Source organism: Giraffa tippelskirchi, chromosome 10 (assembly GCF_054371585.1).
Source record: "Giraffa tippelskirchi isolate mGirTip1 chromosome 10, T2T-mGirTip1v1.2.pri, whole genome shotgun sequence".
Taxonomy (NCBI): Eukaryota; Metazoa; Chordata; class Mammalia; order Artiodactyla; family Giraffidae; genus Giraffa; species Giraffa tippelskirchi.
In genome coordinates, this window is record NC_137284.1 from 106,225,526 (window position 1) to 106,249,038 (window position 23,513).

The window sequence follows — 23,513 nt, forward strand, 5'->3', positions numbered from 1 at the left end:
ACATCATGGCTCATAGCTTCATTGAGTTATGCAGGCCCCTTCGCCGTGACGACAAGGCTGTGATCCATCAAGGAAATTCAAATTATTCCTTCTGATAACCTGTGCTAGGCCAATCTCCTTTAAAGAACAAAGAGTTATGAAGTGTGTAAAAATCACTAAAGAGAGATTGGCATTAGAATGAGGATCCTCTTCTGGCAGAATCAGAAGAATCGGTAGAAGATTGACTTAGAAGCAGTGTTTGTGAGAGATGAGGCAGCTGCCTCAGGCATTTTGAACAAATGTTCCTTTGGGTCCAAATGCTTATCAACATGGGATGAAATTTATGGATTTCTGTATTCAACTGGATCTCTGGAAAGTGCCTCCTGCCTTACCCTTTGGATGTTCACAGTGTTATTTGGAAAATGTACCTTTGTAAGCAAAAAAAATGTACATTTGGAAGCAAAAAAATGTCATTTGGAAGAGAAGATGGTTGTTTTCCTTTCTTTCTTCTGTCAAACCCTCTACCCACTCAAAATTTAATATCTCCTTTATGAGATGAAAGTAATTCTAATTGAAATTACATGCATCCATTAAAAGACAACATAACCACTTAGTTTTATAAATCTTTACATCACTCAGTTGAGTCAACATTAATAAAATCTGTTCTCTTAACTCTCAGGCTTCAGAAAATTCAAAAAGTAATATCCCTTAAAACTATGTGCTTTCTGAAAGAAATTGAGTAGGTTGAAGGCAAAAACAAAAAATGAGGCTGGCAGCTTAGGGGCTGGGAGCCTGACAATAGGGAGAACTCTATAAACAAGAAGAAAAAACTATTTTTTAAAGATTAAAAATAGTTATTTGTGTTCAGATCACTTTCAAAAGCAACTAATGTAACAGGAAAATCCTATATTAGTTAGAGAAGCCAAGGCCCAGTAACCTACATAGAAGGATATAAAACAATACCCAAACTTCAGGAAGGAAGAACTTGTTTAAAAGCAATATATTAATAGATGAGGGATACTAAGAGATACAAACTTCCAGGTGCAAGCTAAGTGAGTCTCAGGAGTGAAGTGTACAGTGAGGGAAATACAGTCAATAATTATATAATATCTTTGTACGATGATAGATGGTAACTAGAATTATGGTGATCATTTATAAATGCATAAAAATATTGAATCACTATGTCGTATATCAGGAACTAACACAGTGTTATAGTTCAATTATATTTCAAAAACAAACTCATAGAAAAAGATCAGATTTGTGGTTACCAGAGGATAGGAGGAGGAGGAGAAATTGGATGAAGACAGTCAAAAGGTACAAAGGTACAAACTTACAGTTGTAAGATAAATAATTACTAGGGACATAATATACAATATCATAAATATAATTAGCACTACTATATGTTATATATGACAGTTGTTAAGAGAGTAAACCCTAAGAGTTCTCATCACAAGGAAAGTAATTTTTTATGTTATATCTATAAGAGATGATGGGGCTTCCCATTGGTGCAGTGGTAAAGAATCTGCCTGCCAATGCAGGAGACACAGGAGACATGGGTTTGATCCATGGGCTGGGACAATCCCCTGGAGGAGGAAATAGAAACCCACTCCAGTATTCTTGCCTGGAAAATTCCATGGACAGAGAGCCTGGCGGGCTACAGTCCATAGGCAAAGAGTCGGACATGACTAAGCGACTGACCACGTAAGAGATGATAGATGTTCACCAAAGTTACTGTGATAATCATTTCATGATGGATGTAAGTCAAATCATTATGTTTTACATCTTTAACTTAAATGGTAATGTGTGTCAACAGAAAAAGCAACATCTAAAATTCCAGAGCACTGTGAGTCTGTATGGTAGAGTAGGAGGAAGTCTGTGTTTACAGATGAAAGGGTGCTGGTTCTGTGTGGCTGCAGGTGGAACATTTAGCATTGCTGGACTTCATTTATGTGATGAAGGGGAGTTGCACCTGCTGATCTCTGAAGTTCCCTCTGATATTCAAGTTTGGTTGCTGTTAAGGCAACATGATGTTTGAGTCCATGTTCTTCTTTAGCTGCTGCTTGAATTAGAACCATTAGTAAAACTGCTGGGGAGTTTTCTTGCCACCTCCTATGCTTTTTTCCAACCCTTAGCTAACTATGGCTTGTGACTAATTTTGTGGGTCAGAGTCTGAAATGTTCTAAGAACCAAATTTCTGTAGGGCCAGGGTTACTGTGCAATAGAAGTCGAGTTCATGCATAGTAAGCCCTGCATTAGGTGTTTGACCAGCTATTAATTAAAATGGTTCTCCGTTATTATCTTTTATGCATACTATTTTCTCCAAGCAACGGCCAGAGAGGGAAACAGGTGACTCCAAATCCTTAACAGAAGTAACCACCTGAACCCAACACATCTAACCTGAGCATTTATGGTTTTCCAACTCCCCTTCTGAAAGTGAGGGCAGAAGTCAGAGAAGTTCTGCCTGCCAGGGCTAAATGATAAAAAAGGTCTTCAAAGCTGGGAGGCAGAACTAGCTGGAGGGAAGAGCAAGGCAACAATCACAGCTTTAAAAAAAAAAAAGAAGAAACTGCTGTTAGCCTTAAAAAGTCATAAAAGCTGGGGCCTCCCTAGTGGCTCAGTGGACAAGAATCTGTCTGTCAATGCAGAAGACATGGGTTCAATCCCTGAGCCGGGAAGATCCCACTTGCCACAGAGTGACTAAGCCCATGAGCCACAACTACTGAAGCCTGCATGCCCTGGAGCCTGTGCTCTGCAACAAGAGAAACCACCACAATGAGAAGTCCCCACACAGCAGCTAAAGAATAACCCCTGCCTGCAGAAACTAGAGAAAGCCCATGAGCAGCAATGAAGACCCAGTACAGCCAAAAATAAATAAATAAATAATTTTTTAAAAGTCACAAAACCCAAAAGAACCAAAAGCAATGACCAAAGTTACCATATCAAGCTACAGAGATAAGAGTGAGACCAGTGGGCCAACATAAATTGGCACAAAGTAGATGGAATTTTATAGAGTAGCTGTTGCTCCCTCTGCTTCTGACTTAAATTTGTTAATTTGGGCCAGAAACAAAGCAAACACTTAGAAAGAAATAGACAAAGCCATTGTTATAAGCGGCACAGTAATGCTATTCAAGGACGTTTAAACACACATTTTTGATGAGAAGTGTCCTAGAATCTGAGTGTTAAAGGTTATCTATTCTCTCCAACCCAATAGACATTATATAAGAGAACAATTTTGAAAAGCAGTGTATAACTCCAAACCAAGTCACTTGGGGCATTAAAAACATAAAATTGAAGAGAAGGGATTTGGAGCTAAGATTTGCTAACCTAATTTCCTGTTTGGAAAAAAAAAAAAAGACATGTACATACGAGGCACTAATGGGCTTAATAACCTTGTTAAATCCATTATTCAAAAATTATATGTGATATAATTGCAAATGATTAGCCATCTCATAATTATACTTTGCAAAACAAATAATTAGCCAGAGAGTTGGTAATTTGAGGTTGGGTGAGGCCGACTGGAGTGAGAGATAGACTCCATCAGTGATTTTCCAGGTGTCATCCATGGACCTCTGAGGGTGGGTCTGTAAGACATTTTCAGGGGGTCCACAGGATAAGAACAGTATCTTCACAACAATACTAAGACAGTAGTTGTCTTTTGCACTGTGTAGCCATTTAACTGAGGTAAAAAATCAATGGTGAGTAAAACTGCTGACATATGAGCATGAATCAAAATTGCACTAAACCATATTAATAATCATAGTAGTCTTCACCTCCACACCTCCTAGATTAAAACAGAGGGGACATCTGCCCTTGAAAATGTCACCTATAAAATAGGAAAAAAAATATTAATTTTATTAAAGTAAGTACAAGATTTTTAAGAATGTCATCTGATGAAACAGAAATATGCCTAGAGCACTTCTGCTGCATAACAAAACATGATGTTTGGCCTAAAGAAAGGCACTTGTGTGATGGAGTTGAAAACTGAATTAGTCAGTTTTCATGGAACGCCTTTCATTGAAAAAGACTGGAAAACAAATTATAGTTATTTAGACTTGGATATATGGCAGGTATTATATCTACAATGAATGAAATGAGCTTGTCACTTCAAGGAAAACAACTGACAGTATTGGTTGCCAATCGTAAAATTTGAGCTTTCAGAGAAAATTTAGAATTTTTGAAAAATTGTATCTTCTGCTATGAACTTGACAACTTCCTATTACTCCAAGTCCTTTCTAGTGAGATACATGGTGCTAGCAACAAGTATGATTTTTCAATATTGTGTCATAAGGTGTCATGTATGGATGTGAGAGTTGGACCATAAAGAAGGCTGAGTGCTGAAGAATTGATGCTTTCGAATTGTGGTGCTGGAGAAGACTCTTGAGTGTCCCTTGAACAGCAAGGATGTCAAACTAGTCAACCCTAAAGGAAATCAATCCTGAATATTCATTGGAAGGACTGATGCTGAAGCTGAAGCTGCAATACTTTGGCCACCTGATGTGAACAGCTGATTCTTTGGAAAAGACCCTGATGCTGGGAAAGATTGAGAGCAGGAAGAGAAGGGGGAGACAGAAGATGAGATAGTTGGATGGCAACACTGACTCAATGGACATGAATTTGAGCAAACTCTGGAGATAGTGAAGGACAGGGAAGCCTGGCATGCTGCAGTCCACAGGGTCACAAAGAATCAGACATAACTTAGCGACTGAACAAGAACAACAACATCATAAGTTGTATCAACATTTGGAATATCTGCATAACTCAGTGAACCAATATTTTCTAAATGACCAGTGTTTGATATGGTAAATCATGCCATTCAAAGGACAAGCTAGATCACTTGAATGTAACATGGTGCAAAAAGTCCATTTCAGATTCCATATGGCAACTAATCAGCCTTTTAAGAGATAACTACTTGCTGAGTTTTGGTATAGAATCAAAGAAGGCTATTGGTTGTTTTCTAAAAAGGATATTAAAATTTCACTCCCTTTTCCACCTAAATGTATATTTAAGACAAACTTTCCCTCATATAGTTCCCTTAAAAGGACACATCACAACAGACAAATGCAGAAGCAAGTTTGAGAACCCTGTTGTCTTATAATGTCAGACATTAAAGACATTAGCCAAATGGTAAAATGATGCCTTTCTTTCCACTAATTGGGGGAGGAGTTGGAAAAAAATGTTTTTAGAAAACAAATATTTCATTTATGTTAATATGTAATGGATTTATTATTTTATATTATAAATAATTAAATGATCTTTTAAATTTCTAAGTTTTAATTTCCAGTATATAAATATGGACAGCTATAACTCACATAAACAAAAGCTCTCCGATTTCCTCAATAATTTTAAGAATGTAAAGTGGTCCTGAGAGCAAAAAATTGAGACCTTCTATTACAGGGAGTGAGTGTGAAAAAGAAATGTGGCTGAGGACAGTGGCTGGGGGATGCCAACATGTAGAGGTTAGGGAAGAGAAGGAACCGCCCTAAAGGGAAAGGAGACTGGAAGCAGTCAGTGTCCTGGATGCCAAGTGAAACAAGTATTTCCAAAGGAGAAGTGCCCCGATGCTGGATGGGGGGAGAGGGAGAGGAGGATGAGCACTGGGAAGAACCACTGAGTGTCCAGATGGTGATCATGGTGACACTCTGACCAGACACGTTTCATGGGGCAGAGATGGAAGTCCAATTGGAGAGAATAGGTTCAGATGGTAATGAAGTAAATGCAGGTGAACATACACAACTCTAAACAGGTTTTACTATCGAAGGGAGCAGAGAAGTGAGGTGAGAGTTCATGGAGAATAAGAGATAAGGGGGACATTTTTAGATGAGAAATCCTATTGCATGCTTGTAGAGATAGAAAGAGCCAAAGGAGGGAGAAAGGCAGACAAAGGCAGGAACAGTTATTAGACAAGGCAGGAAGGGATGGAATGTAGGCACTAGAGGCAGGATTTGGGGCAGGAAGGGCCATCTGAGGACACTGACTCCTAGCCCAGGATTCTTCCTGCCTTGTACTGACAAATCTCTCCACTGAGACAATGTCCCCTTTAACCCTACTTATTTTTTAATTTATTTATTCAAACCATGAACACATTTTTATTTTACAAAAAATACTGTTATATAATAAAAAAATCAAAGCCCCCCCCCCAATTTCATTCCCATTCCCAGAAGAAAGCCCTGTTATCAATTTAGTGTGGTTTCCTAACAGACCCTTTCTATGTGTTGTACATAAAGAAATAAATGCTTTGTTGGGGTTTTCCCATAAATGACATCATACTGTGCATCAGTCAGTTCAGTTCAGTCGCTCAGTCGTGTCCGACTCTTTGCGACCCCATGAATTGCAGCACGCCAGGCCTCCCTGCATCACCAACTCCTGGAGTTTACCTAAACTCATGTCCATCGAGTCGGTGATGCCATCCAGCCATCTCATCCACTGTCGTCCCCTTTTCCTCCTGCCCCCAATCCTTCCCAGCATCAGAGTCTTGTCCAATGAGTCAACTCTTCGCATGAGGTGGCCAAAGTATTAGAGTTTCAGCTTCAACATCAGTCCTTCCAATGAACACCAAGGACTGATCTCCTTTAGGATGGACTGGTTGGATCTCCTTGCAGTCCAAGGGACTCTCAAGAGTCTTCTCCAACACCACAGTTCAAAAGCATCAATTCTTCGGCACTCAGCTTTCTTCACAGTCCAACTCTCACATCCATACATGACTACTGGAAAAACCATAGCCTTGACTAGATGGACCTTTGTTGGCAAAGTAATGTCTCTGCTTTTTAATGTGCTGTCTAGGTTGGTCATAACTTTCCTTCCAAGGAGAAAGTGTCTTTTAATTTCATGGCTGCAATCACCATCTGCAGTTAAATATAGTATAAGTTAATGCTTCCATAATAGTTCTTGAAGCATTTTCCATTCTGATGCAATTGTGCATGATATTTCATAGTATGGTTGTTTCATTCTCCTATTGATGGACAATCAACTTAATTCCAAGTCTTCACGAATTCCATTAGTTCTCTAATGAATTTCCTGTTTCTCTTTATGACTACATGTGAGAATGTCTTCAGGAAAAAAGTTGCTGGATCAGAAATTATACATTTTTAATTTTTTATAATCTTTCCAAAAGGGCTGCACCAATTTACATTCCCCAAAATATTGCATAAGAATACTTGTTGCCCCACACCTTTGTCAATACTGAATATTGCCCATTTTCTTAATTTTTTCCAATCTAACAAAAAGTATTTTATTGCATATTGTTTTATTGTTGCATTTTATTTTATTACATATTGTTCTCATATATAACCTCTTGATTATGAGTGAGTTTGAGTATTTTTCATAGGCATTTAAGTCATCTTTGTCATATCTAGTTACTCCCATTTGTACTTCAACAACCAAAGTTAGGAGTCAGTTCCTTGGACAGCATCTTTATACTAACCCCCATCTGACTCCACAATTCTCTCCTGTGCTCCTATTTTGCTCCTTTAATACCAATATCATCTCATTTGTCATAACTGTTTACTCACTGTCTCCCTACTCCACCCACCCCACACCAGACTCTGCATCTCCAGTACAGGAATCAGGCTTGACTTCGCTCTGAAGCCTGAGCCCCTGGCACATTGTGTGGCACTGTGGTTGGTATTCAATAATAAGAATCATTGAGTAAATTCATAATGACATTTCTTTACGTTTGCAGAATATGGTACAATCTACAAACCTCCTTCCCTTGCAGTTTCTCAGATTGCCTAAATCAAATCAGATTTGCAGGAATTAACATTTTAGGGAAAACGCCAGGGACAAGAGAGGAGGAGTATAAACAGCATGAATTGAATCACCAGCTGCATAACGGGATGCACATAAAAATAAATCAGTGTAACTTAAGCCCTTGGATTTCTAAGTGTGTTCTAAAATAAATATGTTCTACAAGAAATTAGCAAAAAGTCATCACAATATTAAAATAACTGCAGTCAACAAATTGGAGAAAATAAGTTTAAAGTAAAATTATCCATTCAGTAGTCAAGTAGAAAGAATAAAACAAAGGAAAGATCTGTTATTTGAAGAAATTAAGCACTGATGTGAATTTTTGTCTAGAATGATATAATTTGACTGCAGTCTAGATAGATCAAAGTATATGTACAACCACCAAATTTTTCTAGTAGGATTCTTATAGCTGACTGAACTTGAGATTTTAGGCCGTGCCATAATGCTCAAATATAGATCACAGAGATAATTCATCAATGTTCTTCAAAACCTGTTCTGTGAAGCACTAGTTCCACAAGATGTTAAAAGGTATTACGCACATTTTTAAGAAGATTCCTAGGTCAAATAAGTTTTGGAAGTGCTGATTTAAATAAAGGAAAACAAGCTTAATCAGTGTAAGGTTTATCAGAGCTTTCAATAAGCCCCAAAAGCTTTGCATAGCTCCAAGGTATAATATGAAACATTTCCTAAACTAATTTGACCATAGAGCTATGTAATGTGTGTGTGTTTTATGAGAAAGATATATCTCAAGAAACTAGTGTTGAACAGAGCATCCTTTGAGAAACACTGTTGAGATTACTAAAACAATCTTCTTCTATGCCACAAGTGATCTTTTCGGATTTAAAAATATCCACAGGCTTAAATCTCCCAGTTTTATCACAGTTTAATGTTTACCCTGATACAGTTGCCCAGAATCATATCTGAGGCTGCAAACATGAGGATGAAGAGAGTTATAATGCTGCCAGCTTAGAGAAGGTCAGAGAAAGGAATCTTAGTGGAAAGTTAACAGGTAAGAAGCTTCGTGTGAGTACAGCAGCTCATGAATTATTGAACATGATGCCCATGAAGTCTATTTCCCTGTACTATTTTGCCGCTCCAGATTCAAAATCTATCATGCTGTCTTGCTAATCTTTTCAAGTCTGAACTCCTAAGACCTCCTCTGCAGTCATCCTCACCCCTGCAAACTCCCCCTGCATAATTAGCCCATTGCCAGACTCTCTGAATACACAACGAGGCATATTCTACATGTTTATCTCTCTCTGAGGCTGAAACCTTGGTTCTTCTGTGATGTAGTGAATTAAGGTTTATAAAGGGCTCTGGGCTGTGGCTAGTATCAAAGAACTAGAAGGAATTTAAAAAATTCTTTATTCTATCTCCCTGGCCCCATGCTGGCCTGACCTTCAACCACTTGGAAAGAAAATTATTCACCCTTTTCTTAAAACTTCCTAGTCGTAGAGGTCCCTGAATAAAATCTATGTTGTCTCTAAGTTATCCATCTTTATTCCTCTACACTCCCCTGTCCTAATCCTTCACATCAAATGTTACCGTTTATCTCTCCCTCACCTTGTTGCTAGCCTTCCAAGCCCCAAAGTTTTTGTGTGTGACTTACTCCCTGATATTCAGCTTGATAGTATCTCAGAACTTACACCCAAACTGACTGTGCTCCTGATGAGAGTTTGGAAATAGATTCAGAATCTTCATAAGGACTTGATACATCTCTGTTGCTTCAATAATATTATACTTGGTTTATCCCCAAAACCTCTGATATGCTAAACCCTTTGGGAAACTGTTTTTGTTGCCTCTCTCCAAATGGGTTCTGCTCTGAGTCAACAAAGGATGTGACCGTTTTTTCAGTTTTAAAGCCACCCATTTGTCTGCATTATTCTTGAGACTTATTCTGGGTTTTACTCTTTCTCTTGTTGTGTTTTTCTTTCAGTCATAGTGAAATGGAGTAGGGGTGGTGATCCTTAGAAGGTTCTTAGATAAAGTGGGGTTTTGTGTGTTTTCTGGGCCCATGTTGGAAAAAGCCACTAGTAGATCTAAGATTTATCTGTTCTGAATGTTGGTGTTAGAAATCAAAATCTGACTAGTGTGTCAGTGAAATGGCTGTACTTCCCAGGCCCTACAATAGATGGGGCTGATAAAACTGGGACTTTAATATGGTGAACTTTCAAGCCTACTCTGGATGTTGAGGACACGCCTATCTTAGACAGTGTGGAAGGTATAAGAAAGAAAACTTTTAAGCACTCCTTCTCCGCACTCCTCAGTTACAGAACTGAAGCTGTCACCTCTTCTACTAACCCATTGTACTGGGTTTTCCTCTGTTGGACTGGGTAGAACAGAGGAAAAATAGAGAAATAAAGATCATATGGGAAACCTGAGTCTGAAAGAGAGGGAGGAGCAAACGGAGGGGGGATGTGAAACCAGAATGGTGATCACAGTTAACCTTACTATGCATGGTATCCTCAGCTTAGCCTATTCATTCAAGTTACACTGACCCTGTATATAAATAACTTTCTATTAAGCAATCTTTTCTATTTATAGGCATCTCAAATATTGTATTACAGGCTTCTCAACATATTGTATTGATCCTTCTATCTTTTTAGAATCCCTGAGCATTGCATGAGAAATTTAATTCCTAAAATTTATAAGGGAGATTATGTATTGAGAATGAGGATGAAAGAAAATAGTGTCTTTGATTAGGTGAAATAGTTTCTAGTACTTAGTACAAAACCTCATCTCCAAAATTCAGAAATAGTAATTGTGGTCAGAAATAGTAATGGAACTATTCAGCTATTTGTAAAGATTTCTATATTCTTTCTGTAATGAAAGAATTAGAACTGTACCTATATTATTAATATCCACACTATTTACTCTCCATAAGCAGGTCAAGAGCAAAACAGTATTTTGGTACATAAATTCTATTTTTAGAAATGATTTTTGATGTCAAAAATATATTTCTGTCTAAATATTGGTAAAAGTTACTTTCCCAAAGGAAAATAACCCCTCTTTATTGACCGTAAAATTATTTTAGCATTGAACTCCGATCTAATGTTCATTTCCCATCTGCTTTTTTGAAATAAAATAGTCAACGCAGAGGGCATAAATGATGCAGTGGATAAAGTATTCATTTCAGGCTTCTGGGTAGAATAGCAGATTGAACAAAGCATTTACTTCTCTCCCTTGAGAAACCTCACTAAAATGACAGAAAATGAATTTGTCCACAAGTACAAAGAGAACAGAAAGAGCCAGCAGTCACAAAATGTTGAAAACCAGAAACACAAGGACAAGTAGTAAGTGACTTAGTCGATTCAGGAAAGTTGCATCCTAAGCTAGGAGGATGGAAGACTGAGAAATAAACCAGTCTACACTGCAGAATCCCAAAGGACTTGGGAACTGGCTCCATATAGTAGTTCTAGAAATGAAAGTGAGGCTAAAAACAAGTGGTAGTTGGAAGAGGTTGGAAGATTACTGAAGAAGTAGTAAGATCCTCAGATAGCTTCCCTTCCCTTATTCTGAATAAGACTAGGGTTTATTCCCTGGGGATGCCAAAATCAAGAGCTTCTGGACTGGGAGACACCAGACAAAATGTGGTAAGGAACACCCTATGAAAACACAAGCATGCTGAATCTAAGGTCCATCCACCGCTGGCCCCAGAAAGCTGGCAACCCAGTTGGAGACTAGAAGACTCTTCTCGGGGGAATCTGCACATCCCAAGAGGAAGGAGCCCCAAAGACTCTACAGCAGTGGTTCCTTGAGAAAGACCCAGCCAACTTACGCACTAGTGAGGACCATAGATAGCAAGCCACACCCAGCAGGCCTACTTTCCAATCCCCTTTTAAGATTTCAACTAATTTCCACTTTTAAACATAAGCCAACAACCCAAGATCATCAGATACATTAGAAAAACTTCAAATGTAAAAAACAACATAAAATAAAGAGAAAACCAATTTCAAAAAGACAGAAACCATATTCAAAAGAACAACTTTTAACTCTAATTAGAGTCAGACCTGATTTGGTGACTGAACAGCAACAACAATATCCCACTTATAAAAGTAATTAAAATGAATATCTTCAAAAAGGCAAGAGGAGATATTAATTCAGGTAAAAAAAAAAGATAAATTATACTAATGACATAGGAAGATTTTCATAGATGTATTGAAAAAAAAAAAATCAAGTTGAGGATATTATCCAGAAAATAGAATAGAAGACAAAGAGTTAGAAAATAGGACAGAAAAACTAGGAAAATCAGAGAACCAGACTAGGTGACCCGATACTCAAATAACAGGAGTTCTAAGAAAGGAAGAAACCATCAGTGGAATAATTCAAGAACATATGTCAGAACTGAGTGATATGAATTTCCAGGTTGAAAGGGTCCATCAAATGTCTAACTCTGAATGAAAATAAAACCAGGCCAAGCCTATCATCACAATGCTCCAGAACACTTAGAATGGACGCTACTCAGATTCCTAAAGGATTGAGACACAGAATAACTTCAGACAACAACACTGGGAGGCCAGGAGCCAATGAATTGATTCCTTCAAACTTCTGAGGGAAAATGAAATTAACCTAGAATTCTATAAGCATCCTTTCTGGATATCTATTGTTGTGTAACAAAGTACTCCAAACTTCAGTGGCTTAAAACAAGTCATTATTATATCTCACAGTTTGGCACTGTGAGAAATTCAGAAATTCAGGCAGAACTTGACTGGCCAATTCTTCCTCTCCATGTGGCACTGACCATAGACACTTGATGATATTCACTTAGTGCTGGGCTGGAGGGTCCAAAATGGCTTCACTCATGTAAAGGAGTGCCTGAGAAGGGGTGACCAGAAAGCTGGGTTTAGCTGGCCTCTCTTCTTTTCCAGGTAGGGCTTTTTTTTTTTTAATAGACTTTAATTTTTAAGCAATTTTAGGTTTACAGAAAAATTGAGCAGAAAGTACTGAGAGTTCCCATGTATGTGCCTCATCTTCTCATCTCCCCCTGTTATTAACAACTTGCATTAGTATGGTACATTTGTTATAAATGAAGAGTCAACATTGATACAATATTATTAACTGAAGTCCATAGTTTATATTAGGGTTTTCTCTTTGTGTTGTGCTTTCTATGAGTTTTGACAAATGTGTAATGACATATATTCACCATTACAGTATTATACAGGTTAGTTGCACTGCCCTAAAAAGCCTCTGTGCTCTACCTGTTAATCTTCCCCTCCCTCCTCATAACCCCTGGAAACCACCAATTTTTTTTTTTTTTTTTTTTACTGTCTCTATATTTTGCCTTTTCCAGAATGTCACATAGTTGGAAATACATAGTATGTAGCCTTTTCAGATTGGCTTCTTTTACTTAGGAATATGCACTTAAGTTATCTCTGTCTTTTCATGCCCTGATAGCTCACTTCTTTGTATTATGACTAACAGTCTATTGTATGGCTATACCTGGTTCATTTGTCTATTCACCTATTGAAGGACATCTTGGCTGCTTGCACTGTGACTTTTACATGATGTCTCCAGAAAGATAGACTTCTCAGATGGTGGACCAGGGCTCTAAGAGACCAGAGCTGCCAAGAATCTTAAAAGCCAAGCCAAAACTGGCATAGTGTCACTTCCACCACATCTTATTGGTGAAAGAAGTAACAAGACAGCCAAGATTTAAGGGTAGGATTGTCAAAGATATGAAGCCACTCTTAAATCTACCACATCGGCCAATGAGCAAACTCTGATGGTCCTAGAGGCCCATTTCCTTCTTCTTATTGGTAGTTTAGCAAGAAGCCAAGGGACTCCTCCTTTTTAACGAAACAATTATCTATCCCAGAAATCTATTATTATTACTAGTACATAGTGACTTACATACTCAAGAATTTTCTTTCTCTAAAAATATATAGATGTGCTAGTCTAGCTGTGTACTGTCTGAGACACTTTTTTATGAGATAATGAGAGTTCAGAAACCAAATGAACACTGCTACTTCTCTATTTGAATTTTTTCTTCAATAAGTCCTATTAACCCTATTTGTGTTTGTATTTATGGTGTGACAGGCTGTGATTCTGGGCCCACCCTCCCCCTCACCAGCAATACCTCACCACCCTACACCTCACCAAGTCAAAAAGTAAAAACAGTTTCAGATATACAAATGCTAATAATAATGTTACTTCCCACACATCCTTCAAACATAATATTTAAAAGTATGCTCCATCAAAAACAAGAAAAATGTGGCCTTCCAGAAAATGAGATATCCAGTAAGTCAGAAAAAGGTGAAGAAAATCCCCAGGAGGATGAAGAAGGGAGCTCCCAGGACATGTGCTGCACACCAGGGTGAGAAAGTAACAAGTCCAGATTAAGCAGGTCAAGAGGTTTCAGGAGAGAATTCCACAAGAAGATGAAATTACTAAACTATCTGATATATCAGAGAATATTGAAAGGAGATCAAATATTTATAAAAAGATTTAAGGGTAAATTGGTGTTAAATACTTCGGAACATTAAGCAGAGAAACAAAAGCAGCTGTTAACTCCAGGGAAATAAAAGAGTTGCGAAGAGAAGAAAAAGCAACCACAGATCTGTTGTAAATAGATAAAGCTTCTTCTTGATAGTGGGATGTGAGTAGATAACGCTAAAGACTAAAAAGCAAGAAGTAGCCTTGAAAGTATTTTATGTAGAAATAAGGAAGAAAATACAAAAATTCTCAGCCAAGGACTTCCCTGGTGGTACAATGGATAAGAATACACCTGCCAATGCAGGCCACATGGGTTCAATCCCTTTTCTGGGAAGATTCCACATGCCATGGAGCAACTAAGGCCCTGTGCCACAACTACAGAGCCCTCATGCTAAAACTACTGAAGCCCACGTGCCTAGAGCCTGTGCTCCACAACAAAGAGTAGCCCCCACTGGCTGCAACTAGAGAAAGTCTGAACACAGTTACAAAGACCCAGCGCAACCAAAAATAAATAATTTTAAAAAATTTTTAAAGGCTCAGCCAAATAAGGCTGAAATTAATTGCCTCTCAAAATGGAGAAAACAGGCAGGATAGGGAGTGTGAGATTGCTATTTATCACTGCAAGTCTTGTAGACATAAATAGTTCAACTATTTTGTTCCACAACTTCAAGTCTTTGCTCACATTCACTTTTTCAATAGTGCTTGCTCTGACAACTCTAATCCTAGTTCCCATGTCTCCTCTTTTTTTTTTTCAATAGCAATTACTGCCTTCTGCTGCTGCCGCTAAGTCGCTTCAGTCGTGTCCGACTCGGTGCGACCCCTAGATGGCAGCCCCCCAGGCTCCCCCATCCCTGGGATTCTCCAGGCAAGAACACTGGAGTGGGTTGCCATTTCCTTTTAGCATCCTCTATAATTTGCTTATGTGTGATGTTTAGTGGGTTTTTTCCTCTCCCAGAATGTCAGTGATACAGGGGCAGGGGTCTTTGTCTTTTTCACTTATCGGTATAATCCAGATGCCTAGAACAGTGCCTAGAACATAATAAGGCTCAATAAACATCACTCAGGTAAAATGAATTAATTTTGAAAACTATGTGCATGAGTCACTTTGATATTAAAAAGTAAAATAAATCACTTACCTCAAAACTCTACCACAAAGCAAAAATCCTATAATTAGAGTATTGCTCAGAGATCTTGGTCTTCTATTAACATTAAGAAATGTTATTAGGGTTCAGGGCTTCCCTGGTGGCTCAGATGGTAAAGAGTTTGCCTGCAATGCAGGAAACCCTGGATCGACCAGGAAACACTGGTAGAGAAAATCCGCTGGAGGGAGGGCATGGCAATCCACTCCAATATTCTTGCCTGAAGAATCCCCATGGACAGAGAAGCCTGGTGGACTACCATCTATGGGATTGCAAAGAGTAGAACAGGACTCAGCGATTAACACATACATGTCATTAAGATTTAGTGACGGGGGTGGGGCGCGGATTGGAGTTTTTATTGAAGTATAGTTGATTACAATGTTGTATTAACTTCACATGTATAGCAAAGTTATTCAGATATATATATATATATATTCTTTTTCAGATTCTTCTCCCTTATAAATTATTGCAGAATATTGACTATAGTGTATTGAGTGTGGTCCTGTGGGCTGTACCCTAGGTCCTTTTTCATTATCTATTTTATATACATCAGTGTGTATGTGTTAATACTAAATCCTTATTTTATTCCCCCCTTCCCCTTTCTCCTTTGGTAACCACAAGTTTGTTTTCTATTATCATTAGTTTTCTTAGACTTCAGAAAGAACACTACTTTCAGTGCATTCCAAATATATACATATTTGGGATACAAATATGTATCCCAAACCTGATACATGCATACCTGTCTGAAGCACTGAGACAGTTGGCAAGCACGCTAATACAATGAGTAAAACTTATATAACACTTAAAAATAAATGGTGATTTATGTAAGGTTGTGAGATAGGAAGTCTATTTTAATGAAGAAAAGATAAAATACACTTGAGAAGATAATCAAAAATGTCTGAGTTTGATTATTATTCATTAGTTTATACCTGGTCATATTTCAAAAAGGATTTTAGGAAGCCTATGAAAGTATGGAGAACATAACATTAAATTGTATTGAAATTAAATTAAAATTTGGCAAAAGAAGATAAAAAATCAAAGATGGGACAAAGAGGATCCAAAGAAGTGACTTAATATATGTGCAGTTATAGCCTGCTACTGGTTGAAAATTCATCTCTAAGATCCGTATACATTAGTATTATTGACTGTTAAGTAAGCGATTATGGAAAAACCCAAACAAACTCTTTGGCTAACCCAATAGATTCAGCTATGAGTAACAGAGAAACTCAATGTCTGGGAATTTAAATAAGATAACAGAGGAGTTTATTTCTCTCACATATGCAGTCCAGGTCCGATGTGGGAGCTCAACTCTCACCCCTCTGCCTTCTCAGTGTAGAACTTATCCCCATAGCCCAGAATGGCAGCTGTCCTATTGTGGGCATCAGAATGGAGAAAAAGGACTAAGCAAGGTCACCAGACAATTGTTTCCTGAGATACATTCCCAGAAACCATCACTGGAGAATTCCACTTCCATCTCATGGTCCAAAGCTTAGTGAGGTGGACGCTCCTAGCTGAGGTAAAGATGAGTAAAGCCATCATCATTCGGGGGGCAGACACGTGTCCTACTAAAACTTCTATTAAAATGGATGAAGGTTGGGGGAACTTCCCTGGTGGTCCAGTTAAGACTCCCGCTTCCAATGTAGGGGACGCAGGTTTGACCCCTGGTTGGGGAACTGGGATACCATGTGCCACATGGCATGGCCAAAAAAAATTTTTTTAATTAAATTAAAATAAATTGAAAAGTAAAATGGAAGAAGGGGGAGAAAGGAATCTGAAAGACAACAAGAGTGTCTGCCACAGCTTCACAACAACCAAAAGAAGAAAGGAAACATGGTCAGGTTTAAAATAATCAAGCTGGTAAAACTGATCAATTTGCTCAAGAGATTTACAACACAACAGCTCTTGGTTAGAAGTTAGAAAGGGACGATTGGAAGTCTTCATGAAAAAAAAGAAGAAGTTTGATCTTATCACATCAATGCAACCCATTTTATAGAACTGTTCTTGTAACAATTCCTAGTAATGTATTGACAATTTAGAGAAAATGTGTCTGCAGAAATTTGATTTTCTGAGTTCATTTTTACATTTTAAAAAATCACAATAAAAACATGCTTCTTTGAACTCTATCACGTAAATGTCCTGAAATTAAATATACACATATATGTTTGTTTCAGAATTAAAGATAACTCTATTTACCTTCGTTTACGGAAAAGAAACCACTGCAATCACAGGGACTATCAGAATGTTTCAAAAAATGGTATGTAGTGTTCCATTTAAATCTTCACCAATGTGCCTGTAATGATTGGTTTTATTTCATAAGTACCCAAAAGCAGAGAATTAGATAACAAGACTAAAATGAACAAATTCCCTTTCTAATACCATTGCCTTTTCTGAGAGGGGGCCTTGGGTTCAAAGCCTTTCACCCACAGCAAAAGAGAACGAGACAAGATGCAGTCAAGGCAAAGACTACAGGGGCATCTCAGTCATCCAACAGCGAAGTTCTAGAAAGGCCAAAGTGAGGACATCAAGGTTCAGGAGGCAAGAACTAAGTGAACATTAGCTGAACAAGGGCTGATCGAAATCCAGGTCGTTGCAAAGACTCCGCTTTCCCTATGGTGCAGCATCACCCACATTTCTACCAGGCTTGGGGTTTTAAGAAAAATAGCTAAGAGTTTGTGGCTGAAATCCCCCAAAGCCATTTTAAAAAGGAACTTGTTTTCAGAGTGTTGTAATGACTTCCAGATCTCCATCCACTTCCCGTGTGTCCCAGACATCTGTGTCTTCCGGGTTTGCTTCTTCCCTGTGTGGTTCTCACCTCCCACCTTGGACCCAGATTCAGTCCATTGCCACACAATTTTGACAAAACTCCTGATTGATAAACCATGGCCTTCAGTTCAGTTCAGTTCAGTCATTCAGTCGTGTCTGACTCTTTGTGACCCAGACACGGTGCTGGACTGCAGCACTCCAGGCTTCCCTGTCCATCACCAACTCCCTGAGCTTACTCAAACTAATGCCCATTGAGTTGGTGGTGCCATACAACCACCTCATCCTCTGTCATCCCCTTCTCCTCCCACCTTCAATCTTTCCCAGCATCAGGGTCTTTTCCAATAAGTCAGTTTTGTGCACCAGGTAGCCAAAGTACTGGAGTTTCAGCTTCAGCATCAGTCTTTCCAATGAAACCATGGCCTGGCTACTGCCTAATGAGCTGCCAAGTAATGTTTTGTGACAATAATGCAGAGATGGCAAACACTTAGTGTGTGTGTTGCCACTCCATCTTCCGAAGCCTGAGGAAAATATTCCTAATACACCTTGGCACTCTTGTCTGCTGCACTCAGATTCCGCCTCAGCAAATCTCACAGTACAGCACATCTGACAGTCATCATCAACAGATTAGACTTGGCACAGAAAGTTAAACCTATTTGCCATCCCTGTGCCATCTCTAATGAACAAGAGTATTACAGAATTTCCCAAGCAGTACAAGTTTTATCTAAGTGTATGACCTAAAAATAACATTTTTATAATATATATTCTACACAGAACAAATGTTCTGTTGTAAGGACAACATAGCTCTTTTCTTACTGATAAAATAATAGCTGGTGTTAATCTCTTAGCAAATGCTAATAACAATGTATGTAAAATATTTCACCTAATTCTTCCCTCAAATATAAAACAAGTATTTGTTATATACAATATATTATATTATATTATTTCATATCATATTGTATTTCTTCAGTTCTAAGATACCACTGATTGTGTTATCTCTGTGGAGTGTTAAGGAGGGGAAAATGACAGTGACTTCCCTGGTGGCTCAGAGGTAGAGAATCTGCCTGCCAATGCAGGAGATGCAGGTTCGACCCCTGGGTCAGGAAGCTCCTCTGGAGAAGGAAATGGCAACCCACTCCAGTATTCTTGCCTGGGAAATCCCATGAATAGAGGAATATGGTAGGCTACAGCCTATGAGGGGTCACAAAGAGTTGGACATGACTTAGGGACTAAACAACAACACATAGATTGCAGCTCTCAACCCAGTATCAAATGTGTTAAAATATATTTATCAGAATTGAGGATCTTTAATGATAGCCACCTGGACCTGACAGAAGCAGAAGATATTAAGAAGAGGTGGCAAGAATACACAGAAGAACTATACATAAAAGATCTTCACAACCCAGTTAATCACGATGGTATGATCACTCACCCAGAGCCAGACATCCTAGAATATGAAGTCAAGTGGGCCTTAGGAAGCATCACTACAAACAAAGCTAGTAGGGGTGATGGAATTCCGGTTGAGCTATTTCAAATCCTAAAAGATGATGCTGTGAAAGTGCTGCCCTCAATATGTCAGCAAATTTGGAAAACTCAGCAGTGGCCACAGGACTGGAAAAGGTCAGTTTTCATTCCAATCCCAAAGAAAGGCAATGCCAAAGAATGCTCAAACTACCGCACAATTGCACTCATCTCACACACTAGTAAAGTAATGCTCAAAATTCTCCAAGCCATGCTTCAGTAATACATGAACCGTGAACTTCCAGATGTTCAAGATGGTTTTAAAAAAGGCAGAGGAACCAGAGATCAAATTGCCAACATTCGCTGGATCATCGAAAAAGCAAGAGAGTTCCAGAAAAACATGTATTTCTGCTTTATTGACTATGCCAAAGCCTTTGACTATGTGGATCACAATAAACTGTGGAAAATTCTTCAAGAGAACCACCTGACCTGCCTCTTAAGAAATCTGTATGCAGGTCAGGAAGCAACAGTTAGAACTGGACGTGGAACAAAAGACTGGTTCCAGCTAGGAAAAGGAGTACATCAAGGCTGTATATTGTCACCCTGCTTATTTAACTTCTACGCAGACTACATCATGAGAAATGCTGGGCTGGATGAAGCACAAGCTGGAATCAAGATTGCCGGGAGAAATATCAATAACCTCAGATATGCAGGTGACACCACCTCATGGCAGAAAGTGAAGAAGAACTAAAGAGCCTCTTGATGAAAGTGAAAGAGGAGAGTGAAAAAGTTGGCTTAAAACTCAACATTCAGAAAACTAAGATCACAGCATCTGGTCCCATCACTTCATGGCAAATAGATGGAGAAACAGTCGAAACAGTGGCAGACTTTATTCTGGGGGCTCCAAAATCACTGCAGGTGGTGACTACAGCCATGAAATAAAAAGACGCTTACTCCTTGGAAGAAAAGTTATGACCAACCTAGAAACCATATTAAAAAGCGGAGACATTACCTTGCCAACAAAGGTCCCTCTAGTCAAGGCTATGGTTTTTCCAGTAGTCATGTATGGACATGAGAGTTGGACTATAAAGAAAGCTAAGCACTGAAGAATTGATACTTTTGAACTGTGGTGTTGGAGAAGACTCTTGAGAGTCCCTTGGACTGCAAGGAGATCCAACCAGTCCATCCTAAAGGAGATCAGTCCTGGGTGTTCATTGGAAGGACTGATGTTAAAGCTGAAACTCCAATACTTTGGCCACCTGATGTGAAGGGTTGACTCATTGGAAAAGACCCTGATGCTGGGAAAGATTGAGAGCAGGAGGAGAAGGAGACGACAGAGGATGAGATGGTTAGATAGCATCACCGACTCGATGGACATGAGTTTGGGTAAACTCTAGGAGTTGGTGATGGACAGGGAGGCCTGGCATGCTGCAGTTCATGGGGTCGCAAAGAGTTGGACACGACTGAGCGACTGAACAGAACTGAACTGAATGATATCCACATTGTTACAGCTGAGAAAATAGATGTAGAGAACCCAAAAATTTTGTCCAGATCCCATCAATAAGAAGTTCAGAGCCAGAATTTGTACCCAGCTTGTCTCACTCCACTGACATACCAGCAAAGATAATACAGTCACCAGTCTATCATCTGAGACTGACCTGCAGAAAGAGATCAGCTTTGTCTCTCTGTGTATGGACATGCTCAACAGTTTATTGGAAAGTTGTCAAATGAATCTGGCTAAGGATCATCATAGACATAAAGTGAACACTGGCCGCTTGTTGCCCTCTCTCTCTCCTTCAGTGAGATATTCAGACAGCCCCAGTGTTGTCAAAAGTTCTGTCAACACAGACTGTAAAAATCAAAGAACAAAAACACCCACATGGAATATTATGCAGCTCTAGAAAATGAGGCTTAAAACGTCATATTTTTTTAGACCTACTAGGAAGCCATTGCTTCCTATTTGTACTTTTAAAAATTTTGTTTGACTGCATCGAATCTTATTTGCAGCACCCAGGATCTTCCTTACATCATGCAGGATCTTCATTTTGGTGCAGTCTCAATAGTTTTGGCACACACAGTCTCCCTAGTTTTGGCTCACAGGTTTAGTTGCTCTACGGCACATGGGATCTTAGTTCCCTGACCAGGGATGGAACCCATGTCCCCTGCATTGCAAGGTGGATTCTTAACCACTAGGCCACCAGGGAAGTCCCCATATATTTTTATTTAGAAAGAGAAAACACTGCCAAAAGAAAAGTCAGGATGTAAAATTGGATATTGCTTTAATTTCTACTGTATTTTTAAAAGAAAAGAAAAAAATAGCTGCACATGAGAAAATACACCAAAATCATGTTTGATAAATTATGGGTGATTGTTTTTTCTTTTTTTTTTTTTAACCTGCTTCCCAAAGATTTTGGTTTTATATAGAAATAACAACAACAACAAAAATCTAGAGGGAAACTGAGCGAAATAAAGGACTTGTCCAATGTCCCCTGCTGAGGGTACTTGTTAGCTGCAGAATAAGGAGGAGGATTTGGCCAGAAACACAAACTGGGAGCTGTGCTCCCCCACGTGCCTACAACAGCAGCATTTCTCTCTCACCAGCCCCAGGCATGTCATCTCCACATCACTTGTATGCAGCCATCTTTTGTAAAAACAAAAAGACCAAAGTAAAATTCTCTGAAAAGTACTCGGTACAATTTATAGTCGACATCTTTCCTTTTGTGGTACACTATCTTGACAGCATTTCTTTAAAATTCAGATTGTGGAGATAAAAAGAGAGAAAGGATATGGGAGGAGAGCCTAATCATGAAAAAACATGCGTGTCAAAATTTGATTGAAACCCATGGCTTCTGTCAGACTTTTATCTAATGAATAGATGCTGGGGTGGAGTTGCAGGATTGGGGGGGGCGGTATTTCCTTTCTTTTCTTTAAATTCACAATCCTTAGAAATACACAGAGCGTACACTTTGTCTAGTATAACTTCTTTGAAAATGCTTCTTGACTATTTTTCTAAGGATGTAATTTAAAAAAAAATTTTTTTTAAGTTTCTCATAGTTACTCATTATTTAGTGTTCTGGCTTTATTCTCCAGCTCCTCTTCCTGTTTTCTGCTGCTTTCCTCACTATGGATGTTTCCTTTGATATTATGCAGCATGTAACCTGACTACCAGAGCGAAGTTATTTCGATTACTCCCCAAGGTTTTTATTAGATATAGAAAAAGTCAGCTTTCTACAGCCTGCATGCTTATGGATACACTTATTTTTCAGAACCAGTAAGAGAGAAAGAGGAAAAAGGGAAGAAAGAGCTGAATGGAATATGAAAGCATTTCTTTAAAATTGCATAGTGAGAATTAAAGAAACAGCTATTTTCCTTTTGATGTTTACATACAAGATCTCAAAAATTTCTATAGATACCTCTACTATGAACCTAGTCAGCAATTATACGGCATTTTAAAATGTAAACTGTCGAAGTCATCTTAATTTGGGTACTCATTCTCTGGCATTGGGGGTTAGGCACACCGAGATTCCTGCTAAGCCTTCTTTACCATCATCAAAGGGGAGGAGTTACAGCACCCCTTACAAGTCCCAAAACAGCATGGGAGTCGGGTGGGAGTCAGGGTAGGGTCAAAACACCATGGAGTGGTCTGGGTCTTCACAGAACAGCACCTTACTTCTCAGAGATGCAAAGTAAAGCCCAGAGAACAGAGAGCAGAGGTCTTTCCCTCCTTGTTGCTTCATAGAATCTTTTTCCTTTGTGTAAAAAATAGCAGACTGGTTTTGAATTTAGGCGCTGGAACTGGTGTGTGGCTTGGACAAATTATTAAATTTCTCTGGTCTGTTTCTGCATCTGTAAAATGGGGATCACGGTTCGATGACCACGATTGCCAAAGGTGATGCCGGTATCTCATTCTTGGTTGCCTAGACAACAAGCCAGCTCCAGTGGGATTCTTCACCTCATCCTCCTGGGGGAAAGGCTGCACCTAAATTCAGTAGGATGATG

The 23,513-nt window shown here is 38.8% G+C and overlaps 1 protein-coding gene across 1 annotated transcript in view; it reads left to right on the forward strand.

Annotated features, from left to right (window-relative positions):
• The window catches only part of AOAH (acyloxyacyl hydrolase), a 176,446-nt gene that overhangs the window by 103,351 nt on the left and 49,582 nt on the right, over positions 1 to 23,513 (forward strand). Inside the window, exon 13 of the mRNA XM_081534203.1 lies at positions 17,465 to 17,547. Within this exon, the coding sequence (XP_081390329.1) occupies positions 17,465 to 17,547 (83 nt within the window). The remainder of the gene's footprint in view (positions 1 to 17,464; positions 17,548 to 23,513) is intronic.